The sequence below is a fragment of the Hippoglossus stenolepis genome, chromosome 10, assembly GCF_022539355.2.
Source record: "Hippoglossus stenolepis isolate QCI-W04-F060 chromosome 10, HSTE1.2, whole genome shotgun sequence".
Lineage (NCBI taxonomy): Eukaryota > Metazoa > Chordata > Actinopteri > Pleuronectiformes > Pleuronectidae > Hippoglossus > Hippoglossus stenolepis.
In genome coordinates this window covers 1,648,371-1,667,395 of record NC_061492.1, presented here as the reverse complement: position 1 = coordinate 1,667,395, position 19,025 = coordinate 1,648,371, and the positions used below count along the sequence as shown (strand labels likewise).

Genomic DNA, 19,025 nt, shown 5'->3' with positions numbered 1-19,025 from the left:
AAACTAAACCACGAACCTCCCTCAACCTAAACATAACCACGGACCCAAAACACAACTTCTTCCCAATTGAAGATGCAGCTTTTGTTTTTGTTTTTAACTGAAATTTGTCTCCGAAAGGATCCTGAGACAGAAACAAAGACAGAAGACAGAAGAGGACAAATTCCCAGCTCCTTGAGGCTGATGGAGTTAAAACCATTTCTGCTCTAAACCTTCAAGTTTACAAAAACATTTATGATTGGACGACAAAAAGAAAGCGGAGAATCGTGCAACAGAATCCAAATTCAAAAGCTTCATTGTGTAACATCTGTCTTTGATTTAGTTAATTTGATTCATCAATAAAATATTTTATTTCATTTTATTTAGTTCCATCAGCCTCCAGGAGCAGATGAATTTGTTCACGTTTCCACAGAACAAGGTTCGATTCCCCTCCAGGTTTGGACGGAGGTGAAGTGCCACATGCATCGTCCTGTCAGTGAATAGGATCAAGATCTGTCTTTTTCTTTCCTCTTACTAAAGAATAAACTTGCTTCAACCTAAAAAAGAACCTGGATCCTGTCCGGCAGCGGCGTTACGCCTCCAGCAGGACGTGCCAGCGGCAGACCTGCTGTCCTCGACTCTCCTTCATGTCCTGCCAGTGGAGCTGCTCCTCCTCGCCGCTGCTGTTCTGACCCAGAGAGATCCAGCCCACCATCTCTTTGCGCTTCATGCTGCGCCGGCTGTAGATGGACACCAGCAGCGTGACGTCCGACAGCTGGAACAGCGCCACCTGGAACACGAAGGTCTCCTTGTAGACGGGGTTGGGCTGACCGCGCCGCACCGATGTCTTACAGCGAGAGATCTCCTGACCCACCGAGTTCAGCAGAGACAGACGACCGTAAGTGTCTGGACCAGAGGAGAAGATTCAGGAGGAGGAGAAGAAGAGGAGAAAGAAAACAAATGTAAGTTATCTTCTTGTTTTGTATTGTACTGTTTGTCAGTGAGGTGTTTGACCTGGTGGTCTGTTGATGGCCAGGTTTCTGAAGTGGCTGCCCTTGATGAGCTCCACGGACATGCGTCCCGTGGTGGCGTTGTAGGAGAGGCCGACCAGCAGCTCGGGGACGCCGCCGTGCGTCAGAGACTGAGTGGAGGAGGCGCTGTCGCTCTGAGACACCGTGGACAGACTCAGCAGCGAGTCCACGCTCTGACAGAGACAAACACAGGGAGCAGGTCTTACTCAAACTACAGTGGTGAGGTTCAAATGTCACTTTTCACGAAAATGTGAATAGTAGTAATAATGTTATTATTCTCATAATTCTCAAATGACAACGTTTCTATACTTTATGTAAGAAACTGAACTACATGTACTGTAAATGACAATTGTGTGAACCTAACTTTTTAAATGAGACCTTCCTGGACTTTTATGTGCGACAGTAGCTCACATTAGATTTAAGATGGAGTCTGCTGACGTCAACGAACTTGTAACACGCGATAGACGCAAGAACAAAACAACAAAACACAAATAAAAACACAAATCTCAGGTGTATCTCAGTTATCTCGATGCTAACGAGCTAACTTTGTGGTTTCCCGAGCTCTCAAAGTAGCTCACGATGAATGAGAGCGAGAGCTGGTTCGGCCTTGGCGCTCTACGCGGTTCACGAGGTCGCGACCCCTGTGGTCGAATTAATTAGTTCTAATAAAGCAAGCTGATAATGCAATGAGGCTACACAACGTGAGTATGAGCACGGAACAGGATGCCGACCGCACTTCACTTAACGACCACTGGTGGCGTCATTAATAAAAATAATTTTCTAAATGTTACATATCGTTCCTTTAAGTTAAGTCCAACAGTTTCAGGATAAGCAAAAAAAAGTAAAATTCGTCTAAAAATGAACGTAGCTACGCTGTTGTCTACATCACTCCCACCTTGAGGTTACTGCGAGGCTCCAGAACCAGCGTCGTTTCCATCGTCCCTCCGCCCGGGTGGAGTCCTCCCAAACGCAGAACCTTCTCTCCCATCATCTTCTCCCGGGACATCCTGCCTCCGAGTGCGTACAGCCGGAACCTGATGGCCGACATCTGCAGGTCCGACGGCTCCAGGCGCGAGAAGCGGAACGTCTCGTTGAAGTGCGGCAGCGAGCCTTTCTGCACCGACGTCTTGTGCCGTTGCTTTTTGGAGGGAAGCAGGACCATGTGCACCTGCCAGGAGTCCATCCCGCTGCGAGCCTTGTCCGGGACGTCCCGGGCCGCCACCACCGACACCAGCAGCTTCTCCACATCGGGACGGTACTCCAGGGAGAGGACCAGGTCTCCACATGTGGAGATGGGGGGTCGAGAGAAGGAGCTGGCCGGTTGAGACGAGACCTCCTCTTTGGGAGGCTGCTCTTGCTGAGAAGGTCACAAGAAAGAATTTTTAAAATCCAACCTGTTCCTTTGTGTTTCCGCTGGACTCAAAGTGAGAAATCATCAAGACAAACCAGAGCATCACTGATATTTGCTGTTTTAAAGCTGTAACGAACCTGGTTTGTTAAAGTTTGAGGTTTGGAACACGTTGCTGGCTTCTTGCTGTTGTGGAGTTTTGCCGTTACCAAGCACACGTCAAACAAAAGCTACAATCTACAAAGAGGCTTAGCGATTTACAGTAAACCTCCGATGAGGCTAACGTCAAAATGGGAGCATCTGGGAAGGGACAGAAACACGGGAACGAGCAAAACACCACAACAACAACAAGAGGCCAGCAAAAGATTTAATATTTACATTCACAGGTTAGAAAAATGTCTGAATTAAAACCAAGCATCACTGATACAGGTGAGAATCGATTCCAGCGACAGTAAGAAAGTTCTCACCGGCTTCGCTGAGGTGGTTTATTTATACCTGAACACGTGATTGGCTGAGATATGAAGAGAGACGCAGCAGAACGAGAGCAAACAAAGGACGGTTTGAGCCTTGATTCCTTCAGCCCACGTGTTTCCAACATAAAGACATTCTGAACATAATCTCCTCGGCTCAATGAACAGATTCACGCTCGTCCCCAGAAACTGAAACGTTTCAGATCTGCCGCAGGGCGACAGATTCAGGAGGATTTATCTTTTATATGCAGCGTCCTCTGAGCAGGTGTCGATACACTCAAGTGACATTTTATTATTTCTTGTATATTGTTTAGAACGAGAAGCTCACAAGCAGCAGACGGACTTTACATCGAACAGCAAAGGGACATAAATGGGTTTTTGTTTTGTCCTCCTCGCTTTCTTTGATTGAATTTCTATCATGTTTAATTATTATTTTCTTGTCTTCCATTATTACCAATAGACAACATCTATACAGTACGTCTTCAATAGATATATAATAATAATATGGATCTGATCTGATTATGGGCTTTTCTACTTTTCTGTCTATTTGACATTATCAATATATTGATAGTTATTTTGAATCTTTGCCGATATGTTTGTGTCCCTCGGCGACATTTTGTTCAATATGTCAACGTTTACTGAGCGTAAGGTTCAGCGTGTTGTGTTTTTGAAATGAAGCAGCATCTGTTAAAGTACTATTACTACAGTAATAAAGTACAGTACTTACAGTGGCAGTAATCAGAGTAGAGGTACGAGTATTATTAGCTGCAGTCGCACTGGTGTTATGTAACTGTATAAATAAACTGCTCCAACGTGGTTTTCTGTAGCTCCACTGATGCGACCTCATTTTTTATTTATGAAGTGTTTGTAGATGTCAGTATCACCCTGAGTGTGTGTGTGTGTGTGTGTGTGTGTGTGTGTGTGTGGGGGGTGTTTACTGCGCAGATTGCTCCCAATTTCCAAGTGTGGTTTGGTGACTGAGAGCACGCACACGCACACATACACAGACACGCAAACAAAAACAGACACACACAAACAAGACAAACCGAGACTTGTGTAAAAATACCCACTTGAAAACACCATCCACACAGAAATACATGTAGGTGCATGTATTTACGTATTTACTTATATACTTATACACTCTTACACACACACACACACACACACACACACACACACACACACACACACACACACACACACACACACACACACACACACACACAGTGATCATTATTCATGAGCGTGTGTTTGTTCGTAAAGCTTCGTAGTGAGAGTGAAGGAAATATCAACTATTTATACAAAACCTGGAGCCGTGTTTGGTTCGTGTCCAAATGAACCTGAGAGGATAACGAGTGATAATCCTCCGCTGAATGATGACACCTCTGCAAAGCATGATGGGTAAACAGCTCTGTGACCCCGTTAAATAATCCCCTGGTCTATTTGGTTTAGGTGATGACCAGAATGTGGGGAAACAATTAATTTCTCATGTTTTTTCAGCGTTTACACTCTGTCAAACTGTAAATGATAAAAGCTTCAATGATGCTAAATGTCAGGCTGCAGTACCTCGGGGCTCCAGGTGGAGGAGCTGTCCGTGACGTCATTTTGGTCGTGATCCTGCGCAGCCTGCTGCGTGTCCTCGCTGCCGTCTGCGGCCGGTCGCCTCATACTAGGGGCGGGACTGTCCCTGGCGTCTGATGTCTCGTGGAGAGACGGGTTGTCCGGCGGGGCGGAGGACGCCCTCTCCATTTCCTCGACTGCTGCCGAGAGCGGGTCCTGGAAGCCCGACTGGTTCTGAGCCGCCATCTCTGCAGAGGGAAGGCAACAGGGTGGGAAAGTCAGCATTAGCCCCTCTGGTGGTTGGTGTTAAACCTGTGGGTCAGAGGACAAATGACTGACGGTAAGGACGTCTTCTCACTGGGGAACATGTCCCGCTAACTTCTGTACTTAAAGTCGACTAAACTGAGGGAAAAGTTAAGATGCTCATCTGAGTGGCCTTCAGGTGACGTATTAAAGCAACACTATGTAACAGTAACTGAGCAACAGCGCCCCCTGCAGCCACACAAGGTAATTAACTATGACAACCACCAGGGGGAGATCGAGTGGGCGGATCCTTCTCGGCTCAACCTATCCCAGGATTCATGGCGGCGGAAAGCGATAAGACGTCCGATGCCTGAGTGTCACGCTTCAACCACTCTGAAACGTTAACGGTACATGTGTTAAAAAACACAAGAGGCAGTAAAACTTGTCCAACTTCAGCCGTGTTGCTAGGTAACTACTACGAGGATGGTGACGCAGCTTTGTGAACACACAGCAAATATGTATTGCATTTTATAATTTACCTTACAAACATATATGCAGAGAATGTTGCCGACAGTCCAGGAGACACAATCACACAAATAACGACAGAAGTTGTGTTTATATTCTGTAAAAGTAAAGATTTAACAAAAAAACTAAAGAGGAATTGTTACTTTGCTTGAAACCAAATGAAAAGAGAGATTGAGGTGATGTTTGAGCAGAGGAGACGATCTAGTGAGATTTAGACCTGAACCTTGTTGGGCTCGAGTGTTATTGTGTGATCTGTCAGACGTTGGCCTTTACGAGACAGAAGCAGTCGGAGAACAGGCCGTACCTCACACCGTTCTAAAGCAATTATCTCCAATTCATTGCCATTAAGGTTCTTCTAAGTGTTACATCCATAGCTGCATGAAGAGTTCACCATAGCAACAAGCTGGAGTGAGTCACGAGCCTGTGTGTGTGTGTGTGTGTGTGTGTGTGTGTGTGTGTGTGTGTGTGTGTGTGTGTGTGTGTGTGTGTGCGCTCTACCTTGTACATTAGTGACTTGCACCAAACAAATTCAACAACCAGCTTCTCATATACGTTGTGTTGTAAGGTCACAGTGACCTTGACCTTTGACCTCTGACCACCAGAATGTAATCACTGCCAAAGTTGAAAAATGTCCCTCAAGGACGACCGACAACAAAATCTACAACCATGTGCGACAAGTTACGCTTAGGGTTGCAGAGGTGGCCGGCCAAGTCGTGTATCCCAGGCATCCCTCTGCTCAGCCACGCTCTCCACGTCTTCCTGGTGAACACCGAGGTGTCCAGGGGCCTGATGGGAGATGTTCTACCTCCAGCAGGTTCTGGGTCTACCCCACGTTCTCCTCCCGGCTCCTCCCAGGCCCAGGAGACGTCCTCAACCGTCCCCTTTCCAAGTGAAGGAGCAGCGGTTCTACTTCGAGCTCCCTCCACATGTCTGACCTCCTCCTTCTTCCTCCAGCACAACACCCACTTAACTGCTGACGCCGCAGCGACCCACCTGTCCACCCCTCACTCGTGCACAAGAAGAGGACGACCCTCTCCACCCCCTGAGCCACAGCCGCCCGGTGGTCCTGTAACGTTTCCTGAGGAAGTTAGAGTTAAAGAGGAGATTAGAGCCACACCTTCACAGTCCGACGGCTCGGTGCTGCCCTCCTCCTGGTCCGACAGTCGCGTGAATTTGTGGCGTCGACCCAACGTTAGCTGAGACTGCTGGGCCGGCTGTTCGCCGCCGCCGCTGGCCGCTGTGCAGCGAAAGCTCTGCGAACGCGACACCGAGATCTCAAACTGCTTCAGGACCTCGTCTTCGCTGTCGGAGGAGCTGAGGCCATCGTTGTCACCGTAGCTGTTCACTGGAGGGAGAAAAACGCAGGGAAACGGGGGGGTTGACAATCGGAAAAAGCTTTGGAGATAAAGGAGTGTGAGAAAAGAGAGGAGAGGAAATCCAGGAGGAAGGAAAGCATGAGAATGGAGTGAGTTTCAAACAGGAACCATCATCGTTCATCGCTGGATCCTGGACAGACTGTCCAATTTTTAACTGGTTATGAAACAGTCTCAATTTAATATTTTAGCTGTGTGTCTGTGTGTCAACCATAGTTATTACAGTTTTTAATCTCTAGCAGCTGACTGATGATCACAGGTTCATTACGGCCTCAGGTGTAGAATTATTGCTCCTTCATGAGATGTTAACGCTCAGAACCCCCCCCCAGCATTAACGGGGCTGGAGGGTCATTATAATAATCTGACCATAATTGGATAGCAACAGCTGAATGAATGACGCGTCCCCCCCCCCACCCCCTCTCAAGTGCAGGTCAACGTCGCTACCTGAGCGATCGCCATGGTTACCTACAGAGCAGGAAGCCGCTCTTTGAGTGGGCGAGTGACAGCTGATTGGTCGGTTAACTTCTGTCTTCTTCACAGACGGCAGCTCTCAGAGCGAAGTAACATGGATCAGTGATTGTAACACACACACACACGCACACACACACACACAACACACACACACACACACACACACACACACACACACACACACACACACACACAGTATCTAGTCAATCAGTCCAGTTCTAGTCTACATAAAAACGGTTCCAGACCCACTGACCATTTTCTGTTAAAAATGCTGAAGGTTTAATTCATTTCAATTTAATATAACAATCAGGTGGATCAAGTAGATTCACTTTAAACCACTGAATTTACTAAAATACTGAAAAATAAAAACATAAAACATGATGAGTCATGGACCGAAAACAAGAATATTTAGCTGAAAAGTATTGGAGGAGTTTTCCCACAAGTGGTTTCTGCTTTAATACAGAAACACAAATTAACTGGAAGTGACGAGTCAGTTTTATCGATTCGGTTAAAACGACCTTTTTGATAATGAGCTCCTACCTTCTCCCTGAGCGGCTCCAGAGGGTTTCGAGCTGTGAATGTTACAGAGCGACTGCAAACAGGACGTTTTGTTTGCTCAGGAAACCAACTGGAAATACCAGAGACTGCACCTGCTGCGGGCGAGGAACCGACAACCCGGTGTTTGCTCACAGTTCGACTCTCAGACTCCGCCTGGGCTCAAACATCCTGCTGCTGTTGTTTCAGATCCAATAACGAAGCCTCTGAAACCTGTCAGAGTTTCTGTTTGTTTCAGCAGTTACTTTGAAAAGGGCTCCGACCTGCTGGTGAAACATCTGGGCTGAGGTTCAGTGCCTGAACTGAGCACAGCTGGGTCACTGTGACAAAACTCCAGAGCTGTATATGTTATTCATTTTGTTTTTGAGAGTCAGACGACGAGGTTGGTGCGATTAATGCAATGAGCATAAATCGCACAGGTCGCTAATATTCAGTCGACCTCTAGTGACCTTTGCTCTGTGTGTTGTCATTGTTTGACAAGTGGGAGGAAAGACAGAGTTTCACAGGGCGACGAAAAGAGACAAAAGACGGAGACGAGTGTTTTGTGCGACGGTTAATGTTTTATACTGTGAGCTCTGAAGCTCTGTGTGTGTGTCTGACTCACTCGATACACACAAACTCACACCCACAGAAACCTGCTGCACAACTACACACTCACCCACGTTCTGTCTCTGCTCCACAACAGTTTAATTGGAGTCACACACACACACACGGACACACACACACACAGACACACACAGAAACACACACACTCATCTTATGTAATAGATTAACCATGAATAGAAAGCGACGCTCGGTGGATCTCAGTCGTGTATTTGTTTGTTTCAGACTTTTGACTTTAGTCTGAACATAAATACAAATCAGGTGTGAACGGTTCCATGGTTCTGTTGGTTTGCAGTGAAAACACTTTGTTGGATAGTTTGGACTTTTGGACCAATCACAGGAAGTAGAGACAGAATTAAACAGTAGAAGAAGAAGAGGAAGCAGCTGCAGGATTTAGCGACTTTTTACTCTCGAGTCGGTCACTCACCGAGACCCTGACGGATTCCTTGTCGTCCTTTCTTCCGGCGGCCATGTTCCTCCAGACAGGGCAGTCCGCCGACACGCGAGAAACACAGCTTCTTGTTGATGAAGAGGAAGAGGACGGCCAACGCCACGATGAAGACGCCCACGGCGGACAGGAAGCCGATGGCCTCTGGGGTGACTGGCAGGAGGAGGGAGAGGGGACACACAATGACACACTGATCAGACCACACAAACAGACAACCTGGACACACACCCGCACACACACACACACACACACACACACACACACACACACACACACACACAAACACCACACACACACACACACACACACACACACACACACACACACACACACACACAGTACGCATGGTATATGTGATACACAGACAGAACGAGTGACACTTTAGTACGAGTTCACTTCAGTGCCTTGCTCAACAGCAGGGTCAGTGTAACAAGTGAACAGTTTTCTGCATCAAAAAATGAACTGAAAAAAATACATTTTCTTCAGTTCGTCGTAATTTTGTTTATAAATTGTGAGTAACATGAAAAAAAAGCCCCGCCCCCTTATTTACTGTTGCTATGTGAAGGACACACACATCTGCAGCTTAGGCCTGAAACCGTGGCAACAGTGATGAGACATTAGCTTTGGTGGCTAATCACAAGTTTATTTACATGACAAGTACGTATATATATACATAAATAAACGTATAGCAACATATATGATATCGTGATAAAAGATTGAGGCTAAAGCTACATGGACAATTCAGTTTTGCAGTTTTTCTTTGAGTCAGTTTGTCTTTGTGTTATATTTTTGTGCGTCAGTATTTCTTAGCATTTTTTTGTTCTTTGTTTCTGTCTTTTGTGTTTCAGCCTCTCTCTTCGTGCTCAGCTCTGCTTCGTGTTTCTCAGTTTTTCCCTTTACTTTTTTCCATTTTTCAGTTTTGGTTTTCATTTTTCAGTTCTCACATTAATCAGATTCTGGTATTTGCGCAGATAGATTCATATTTCTGGGATGGGATTTGTGTGCGGTGTCTTCAATCGGTCCGATAAGCTGAAACCAAAATTATTTTCAACACTAATGTTCATCACTGGTCTGTGAGACTCGCTGCTTGTAAAACTAACTCTGAATTAAAAACAGTTTTTGCAAGGAAGAGATTGGCAAGAATTAATCCATTGCAACATTTTTTTTTTTGAAGATACATATTTGTAGAGATTTGAAAGGAATTGTGAAGATGGAGTGAAGACAGATTCTGCAAATAGAAAAGACGAAGATGAAGAAGAGATCAGCTGAGGCGAGAGGCAAACAGATAGAAACCAGACGCAGAGGAGCAGCGACACCGAGGTAGAGAAGAGACGTCGAGCGATAACGTGAAGCTCTGCTCTCAACGAGGCGTCTGAGGCGCCTTCAATGCAGATGAATAGAAACGCACGGGGGCGCCGTCTCCTGTTTCCACGGTAACATTTCACAGAGCAGAGAAGAGAATCAATGGGAGCAAATGGAGACGAGTACACATCCCACTGAGAGGCGACGCCAAAGACAGCGTAGGTGTGTGTGTGTGTGTGTGTGTGTGTGTGTGTGTGTAATACTATTATCTCTTATTTATTTTAATAACAATCCTTTAATAACTTTCTCTGTCTCAGTTTTAAGAAGCTAGACACTTGATGAACCTAATTAATAATCTGCGTCAAACACGTCACCAAGCAACAGTGTGTGTATGTGCAGTGTGTGTGTGTAACAGTGTGTGTGTGTGTGTAACAGTGTGTGTGTGTAACAGTGTGTGTATGTAACAGTGTGTGTGTGTGTAACAGTGTGTGTGTTATTCAGTTACTGTATGATAAGAATTGAATTGGATTTTTTGCTGAACATTTCCGTGCACATGGTTTATTTATCAAATACAAGTTTGTCCTTCATATTTTAAACTCTGGTTTTTCAGCGTCACTGATCAAATATAATGTTAACGTCAGGCAGGGGACAGTTACTGTTACTCTAAAGGCAGATGAGCTGTTTATCGGAGTGTTTTACAAACTGTCTTTAAGTTTTATGTCTTTTTTAATCCTAAGTCTTTGTTTTACTGCGAACGTGTTCCTGTTGATCTTCTTATTTCATGTCTTTGATTTGAGTGTAAAGCCCGTTGAGCTGCACTTTGTGTATGAAAGGTGCTGTATAAATAAAAGGTGTTGTGAGTATTACTTTCTGGATGTGCTGCTGCTGCTGCTCTCGCCCACAGAGGAACGTCTGGAAGTGTTTACACCTGAACGTTACAACCCTGTCTGAGTTTGGCTCTTTAAAAAAAAACATCACCACCGCCTCCTCTTTCCTTCGCCGACACGTTTGTGACGCCGGCGGCAGCGAGGAGACGATGATGATCTGTTTCCCTGAGGGTCTAAACTACCAGTACAACGCGTGGGATGGCGACTCGGGTCCAAAGTGAAATATCCTGACAACTGCTGGAGGAACAGTAAATGACGGTGTGTTCGGGTGCAGCGGTAAAGTGGAGTTACGCTCTCAGCTGCTCTGACAGTCAGACACTGAGCTCAGTGTTGGAGACTCAGAGGCTCCTACTGTCTGCATCCAGATGGACAGGAAGAAACCCCGGGTCAAAGTCTGGCCTCGCACCTGCTGCACGCACACACACACACACACACACACACACACACACACACACACACACACACACACACACACACACACACACACACACACACACACACACACTCGATTGCCCTTCATTCAACTCCATGTGCTCCTAACATCTCCTCACGCTTCACATTTATTAGAGATACCATGATCTTTTTCATTATCGTGTCATCTTTTGTTCAATTGCAAATTAATCTGTATATTGATCGATACAACCCTGCGAACTCTTCTTCTCTGAGTCTCACACACAGTCGCTTCCATCCCCGTTCACGAGATTTCACCGTGTGGATAAATGCTTTGACAGGCCCGTGCTGCCGGTGAATCAAGATGGACGATGAAAATTGGTCCAAAACAACAAACGTGTGCCGCCATCTTGTGCTTTTAACGAAATGCGGAGAAAGTGTCTGAAACGTTGTTCAGCGCTCTTGAACTCGATGAGTAAAAGAATGAAGTTCGATGCTAAACTCGCTTACATGGTGTAGCACCTGTTTTGACTTTGTGAGGAAATAAGGAAATTCCAAAAACATAATAATAATAAAATTGACAGAAACGTTAGAATTAGGGCTAAAAACAACTTCTCTCTCAGCTTCAGGTTTTATCTCTGAATAGATCGATCTAGATTATTCTCTGTGGAAGGAAAACCAGGACTAACAAACAGTTTTCGAACACGAACTCCGGAAATATAAGTTGCAGACATTATGGCTCCTCTGTTTTATCCCGATTCTTGTTAAAAACGTCACCGACGAGTTCACTAGGAATTCTCTGCAGAATTTCCTGTTGTATTCTCACATGGGAAGAATTAATTTTTAAATATGGAGAATGAATGAAATAAGGAGGCGTTTGACCCAGAACTCAACGAGAGGCATCGGATCAGGCGCCCGAGACGCAGAGAACGAAGCAACGGCAATAAAAAATTCACAATATCTAATCTGCGACAAACACGATGCTGAAAGCCTGTTTGTGTGTGTGTGTGTGAATTCTTAATCCTGATCCCCTCATTACTATGCAGCTGCTGACTTTTCCAACCCGACTTTGAAGTGAGGATCTCCAGAGGAGGGAGAAGAGAGCACTTTGATGTGAGCGTTAGATCAGGCTGGTGGGGGGGGGGGAGAATTAGAAGACGACGGCGACGTGGCAGCGGCGGCGGAGAAGGCCACGACGTTACCGCTCATTAAGGAGAGATACGAGACATCCTGAAAAGGACGAACACGCGGCTTTGTAGTCGATTCTTTCTTCTTTTTGAGCGATTGAATAAAAGAGCGCCCGCGGCCTCTGTCAGTTCGTTTTAAGGTCACTCATTAATGTGGGTAATTACTTGTAGGAGTCTGCGTGTGTCTCCTGCTCCTTCTACAGATTATAACCACGAGTAAAGTGCCCGTTCAAACTGGGCCTGTGGGGTGGAGGCTGATTGCTGGTCTGCGATAACCCAACACAACGCTGTACTTCCTTGGGTCCTGAGCCAAACACTGATTAGCTGTGTCCCAGTTCAGAGGCTGCACTGGAAGAACAACTGCGTCACAGCAGAGCCACTGGGCTACGCCATTTTGAAGGCTCCTTCGAACGCAGCCAGAACGCGTCCTGAGGAACGAAGGAGCCAACGGGTGGATCAGTCTTGGGCAAACCTATCCCAGGTTTCATTGCACGCCGGCGATGAAGCTAGCCAGCTAGCTAGCTGTGCGTGTGGCTCAAAGTATACGATGCAACAGAAAGGGCAGGAAATGCTACGTAGACCAGGCGAGTCGGCCCTGACTTCGTAGACCGAACACAAAGATTCCTCTGCAGCCGCTGGACACAGTTAAAGTTTTGTCTCTTCGTGTGGTTGACGGTGGAGAAAGTGCCGTCACAGTTGAGTTCCACCGTCCAGAAAACCCCGGCAAGTGTGTGATGTCAATTTTCTTCATGCTGCACTGCTCTCGTAGTGGTTCTGACACTAGCTTCACGTTAACTGACTCACTTCCTCGGATCCTCAGCAAGACAACGCCGAGCTGGATCAGACGAGTGGTTTCAGAGAAAATCTGAAAACAGACGAGATTCTTCCATTTATCGTCTGAGTGATGCTTTGAGCTTTTCTGATGTTAAACTACAGAACATAATATGAATCATTGCTTAAACACTATATATATATATAAAATCAGCATATTGAACAGCCCCATTAAAAACTATGTTACACTCCAGATCCATGTGACGTTCACTGACCCGGCTGCACTCAACACACAAACAGCTGAGCTGATGTTCTTGTTGTTGGGACAGGAGGTCGAATCAATCCAGAAACATCAGCACATCGTGTTTCAGCCGGATTCAAACCCACTGACCACAAGACACACACACACACGCACACGCACACACACACACACACACACACACACCTGAAAATCATAGTTTCCCTGGAAACAACCCAGAGGCTCTATTAAGGTATAATGAGTATGCCTTTTCCCACCCACTCGTAAGAAGGTCTCATGTTACCATGGCGCTGTCAGTCTGTTTGTCCTGATTGGTCGGGAGGAGAGACGATGAAGAAGAGAGAAGCTCAAGTCACCAAAACATTCAAGTGAACCAACGCTGCCTTCAGGCACCACTGGAAACGACAGCGTCCAATCAGGTTCATGTGATAATAAACTGCGATAATACACGTCCTCTTATTCTTATGTTTAATCTTTATTTACAGTTACTGTCTTCTTTGATAATAAAAGGTTACCGCTGTAAAATATCATGCTTTGATTTACACATAAGTTCCTATTTAAGGAATTCTTTATAATTTTTAACCACAACAAAGTATTTTAATATTTACATAGTATTTATATATATATATATATATTTGATTAGAATCTATAGGATTTTATTTAACAGTTCAGATTTTCACGTCTTCCTAATGCGTCACAAATAAAACGTGCGTCATCACAACTCCACCATCAGTTATTCAGAAATATTGATCAGAGCCGGAGGAGGCGGAGAATCAGTGTCTTCACACTAGTGATGCTGAGGTGCCACCTACTGGTGAAAGACTGAACTGCAGCTGCACACGACGGAAGGCGCCATCTGACGTGCGAGTCTTTGGACTGTGGGACGGAAGTGGATCTGGAACTCAAACCAGGGGCCATAACTCAGACCAGTTAGGGGCCCGTTAGACAGAATGTGGAGTAACACTGATTCAGCAAAGTGCACGGTCAAGTCAGTACTCGTTCACGTTCAGCTCTATAGCTTTGAGCAAGGCATCAAACCAGTGAATGGACTTTGAAGACATCATTCTCAGACGAGCCCTAAACCCTGAGAAGCCCTGGTTCTGTCTGGTTCTCAGCTCCCAGCGGATCACGGGTCTGTTGGTTGAGCTTCGTCAGAACTTTATCATGAATCAAAAACACCACAAAAAGATGCAAAACGACCACTAAGATGTTCACATGAACTGCAAGCGACATAAAACTAACTATAGCAGGAAAATACAAAGACCCTGCTCTTAGATATCCATCATCTCAAACTTCACCGTGTTCACGTTCATCTCGACGAATAAATTGAGCTGCAAAACTTTCAAAACAGCAGAATTTGACACAAGATCCAGTTTAAAACGCTCACGCCACAGAAATAAAAGAAGTTTTATCGTCTCGACAACGTCTGTGAATCAATTCAGGTGAAAATGAACAACGTTACGAAGCATTTTCTATTTTCCACAGAGACTCACGACCATCCTCCAATCAACTAATCTCCAATTAACCCAACACCTTCGTCTGCATAAACCCACAGAAACACGGGGACAACATGTCAGCTCCACACAGACAGACCTCGGCCGAACCAGGATTCAAACCATCAGATGAAAAACTCACAGTATCCAGTTGTTGACACGTTGGATGTTGCTGCTGGATGATTTTCTTCTTCTCTGGACATGTCGCGGCTCTTTTAGAGAAATAAAAAAACTCTCCAACTCCGACGGAGACGAACTCGCCTCTTAACTCTAAACTTTATCTTTTGTCCTTTCTACGAAATCTGATTCTTCGGTCTGAGCTGTTCTGCGTCTTCCTGCGTGAGCCGTCAATCAACGTGTGTTTCCTGCCTCCTGATTGGGCGAGGCGGCCGTTCCCTTCCTGAAATACCAACGAGACACAACCACATGGAGGAAGGTGCAGAAAGTGGCCCCTCACTCACGGTGGTGTCGGAGAATAAAGTGCTGAAATGTCAAACTACTAAAGTCTGGGAACATTTTCAGCAGTTTTCTTTATTCTACCAGATGAAGACCATTTGGTTTGACGGTTCCACAAAGCTCTTTCCCACAGAGTCAAGTTTTTGTAATTATGAACTACGAACTATTTTCCTTTATTCGTCTGCCAATGATTTTTGCGATTTAACAATTAGTTTATAAGATGATGGATATTTTGTAAAAAGGAAATAAAAAGCGTGAATCAGTCTTTTTAAAATTCTTATTTTGCTGGATCCCAAACTCAAAAAGCTTGTTTATTATCATAAAAGATTTAAATAACTTTGCTGATTCATTTTCTACTGATCAACCTAATTTTTCAGCGTTAAAGGCGTCCTACTACTTATCTGGACTTTCTCTTGAGCTTGAAGTTTCAGTGTTGATGTTGGAAATCTCAAAGAAAACATCTTCAGGATACAAACTTGTCGAATTTATTTTCCTCTGCGAACAGTCGAATGATTCAAGAAACATTCTGCGTGTTTCTTAAATCACTTGTTTGATTTTTTGATTTAAAGCATCAAACCTCACCGTCAGGAAGCAAAACTTTAACTTCTCTAACCCTGAAGAAAGTCTTCATACATGTGGAAGCTCTATGGAGCGTTTTAAGCCTCTTTCAGCTCATAGTTTTAATTTAATAGCACATTTACTACATGTGGAGAAACCTGCAATAACTGAAATTGATTCCAAGCAGTTGTTTATTTCCACATCGATCAGCTACAGAGCAACACAATCACTTATTTGTTGTTGTTGTGTGTGTGTGTTTCTTTCAACTCAACCGTCATAGGAAGGAAATGTCAAATTTCACCAGCTGGTCTCGACAATGAGAGCAAAGGATGACGTGAAGCGGTGGTGGAGATGAAAACGGAGCAAAAAGAGATGGAATATTTAATCTAGACTCATAAGAGACACAAACGTCTCTCCAACTGTTTGCAGGAGACAACTGTTTGACAACTTCCTAATAAGGCGACAACATACAAGGATTGAGTGCGTTCATCACCACTCATTGTAATTTAAACCCCACCAACCCCCCCCCCCGAGAGATCATCAAGCGACTCCTTCGGCCGTTTGGAGCAAAGTGGCGGTGATGAGTCAGTTTCCCGTCAGGCAGCGTGAAAATCACCAGAGCTCCATGAACTCAGATAAACAGGAACAAACGTGGTTCTTCAGTTTCCTGATGCAGCTAATCACATGCACACGCACACAAGCATTAAGGATTACCCACGAGGCCTCAGTCAGCCTATCAGCCGGCAGCCGGCGCCCACAGCGGGGAGGAGAGGACGATGAATTAGACATCGAACCAGTCTGTAACTAGGCCACAAGAACCACAATGGCCGACTGCTTCTTACTGTTCAATGGAGCACGGTGAGGAGAAGCTGCTCAGTAGCACACACAGAGGCACAGAAGTACACACAACTTAAAGTAGAATATATATATACGATGAAGTATCCGTATTGCTCAACTGAAGACATTTCCTGAAGTCGTGTTTTCAGCAGCAGCAAGAAAAACTCTGATGAACTCTCAGTGTTTCTGTATTTGAGTTCAGAACCCCGTCGTTCCTCTCACATCCAGGAACTCCTGATCCTTCACCTGTCAACGCACCTGTCCATCATCACACATCATCTCACATGATGGACAGCAGGGCGGCGCTCAGCTCGCTCAGAACCAACCACCGCGTTTATCTAAATGTGAGCGTGGTGCGTTCCACACTTCGTACTTAAGCTTTACGGTAATAACAATAAACTTAGTTAGCAGGACTTTTTTAAAACACATGTTTACAAAGTGCTTCACACACATAAAAACAGAAAATAAATGAGGTGCAATCACGATTTTTAAACACGTTAATGCAAGAAGATGGATAAAATAAAACAGACAAAGGTTATTAGTTGAAAGCCAGAGCATCAGGTGTGAAAGGTTCCTCGGACCAAAGGACCAAAACTTTGTTTATTACCGTGGCAACAAAATTAATGAAATCAACAACATTCATTTCCTTCATTTATACATAAAGACTACATTACACTCAATACTCTCATCGTCAACTTAGAAATAAATTTTATTATAATAATAATTTAAACCACTTTTCAGAGCAGGTTTATATTTGCTGCTGGAGTAAGATGACAGGATGTTTACTTTGGACGTTTATTATCATTATGATCATTATGATCATATGTTCTCTAATGTTCTTAAATTACTGTCGAACTCTTAAATCATGATATGAAGTTCTGTTAATGATCAGTGTGACCTGAAAAAAACTGTTTTGAGTTAAAGTGCAGCAATATGTCACAGTAAATATATACTGTGTAATATATATGTAATATATTAAAATATAATTAAATTAAATTAGAAACCAACCCAGAATATGAACAGTGCTAAAGTAATTACTGCCAGGGCCCGCAGCAGCTGTTAGACAAATATTATTACATCTGAATAAAAATGCAAATGTACTTATTGTCAGTAACGACTGAGAAACATGTAAAACACCGATGTTGATAAAACTTCATGAGACGACAGAAGAAACTTCAACTTTTGTGGTGGTGGAGGTTTGTACTTTACTATTATTTAAGAGTATTTACAGTGTGTACTTTATCTATTAATGTCATTTGAAGGTAGTTTGGTATCAGTGTCTTTCTTGGGGGGTTGATGTAGGGGGCCCCAGGTCACATTTCTCTGGGGCCCTGAAGTCTCTTGAAACGCTCCTGGTTCAGTGATAATTCTGTTAGAAATACTTTCTCACTTCATAACGAGCCACGAAATCCTGCTGCTACTGAATCGCTCTATTAAAACAAACTGATCTTCTCTAATAAACATATTTAATATTTCGCTCATAAACGAGCTGCAGCATTTCCCCACTGATCAAACACCTGATTATATGAATTCATCTTCACTAAAGTTATTCTAATGAAGCACAAATGTTCTAATCATTCAACTGTATATTCGTGGCAGCTCCGCGGAAACAGGATGAACTGATGAAGAGCAGCTTCTGGATCAGAAAGTGTTGTTGTGGTGCAGGAGATGTAAAAATAGACTGAACATGATCAGCTGATCCTGGAGCAGCTTCGTTGTGTTTCTATCACAAGAGACGTTCAACAGCAGAAATCTGATAGATACAGGAGAGCATTAGGTGAAGAAGAGGAGGAAGAGGATGAAGAGGAGGAGGAGGAGGAGGATGAGGATGAAGAGGCCTCCTCGTCCTGCTCGTTACAGGAGGCAGGAGGAGACGGGGCATCGAACCTGTCGCAGCGTGAAGCTCCCGTGAGGAGCAGGTACTTACTGTCCGGGGCCATGACTCCGGCTCCTCGTCACAGCGGCTCCGGGAGAGTGATGCGCGGCACTGAGGTGCAGCGTCCCGCCGCTCCGGGTCCACAGCCGCAGAACCGAGAGCCAGGACGCCTTCACGGACCGTGGGACACATCCACACTGTGTGCACCGCGCAGACCCGTTCTCTCGGAGGGCGGATTGAAAATCTTCACCTCCTCAGGTTTCACACTTTGTGGTCGAAAGATATTTAATTCACGTGAACTCACTTTTATTTTTTACTGGATTCGGTGTTTTGTCTGGTTTAATAAAACAGTCACGTGGGGGTTCGGAGTCAGCGGGTCACGTGCCACGGAAGCTGTTGACAAAAA

The 19,025-nt window shown here is 44.8% G+C and overlaps 1 protein-coding gene across 2 annotated transcripts; it reads right to left on the bottom strand.

Annotated features, from left to right (window-relative positions):
* Positions 1–274: 274 nt before the first annotated feature.
* syt16 (synaptotagmin XVI) lies at positions 275–18,913 on the bottom strand. Of its 2 annotated transcripts, none has more exons than XM_035167545.2 (7): positions 18,671–18,913; positions 8,583–8,819; positions 6,271–6,498; positions 4,392–4,633; positions 1,903–2,364; positions 991–1,180; positions 275–882 (listed from the first exon to the last, which is right to left on the bottom strand). In XM_035167545.2, the coding sequence occupies exons 1-7, from the start codon at positions 18,681–18,683 to the stop codon at positions 569–571; spliced, it is 1,686 nt and encodes a 561-aa protein (XP_035023436.1). In that variant the 5' UTR covers positions 18,684–18,913; the 3' UTR covers positions 275–568. The 2 variants fall into 2 exon arrangements, with proteins under 2 accessions (XP_035023436.1, XP_035023437.1); XM_035167546.2 differs by having other exon boundaries at positions 8,583–8,756; positions 18,671–18,907.
* Positions 18,914–19,025: the final 112 nt, after the last annotated feature.

What these genes read in the sequence shown, in the direction of transcription:
- syt16 (XM_035167545.2), bottom strand. An exon ending in AGGAATCCGTCAGGGTCTCG is followed by an intron (nt 6,499 to 8,582) that starts GTGAGTGACCGA and finishes TTCTCCCTCCAG; the next exon opens with TGAACAGCTACGGTGACAAC. An exon ending in GGCCATCAACAGACCACCAG is followed by an intron (nt 883 to 990) that starts GTCAAACACCTC and finishes CCTCTGGTCCAG; the next exon opens with ACACTTACGGTCGTCTGTCT.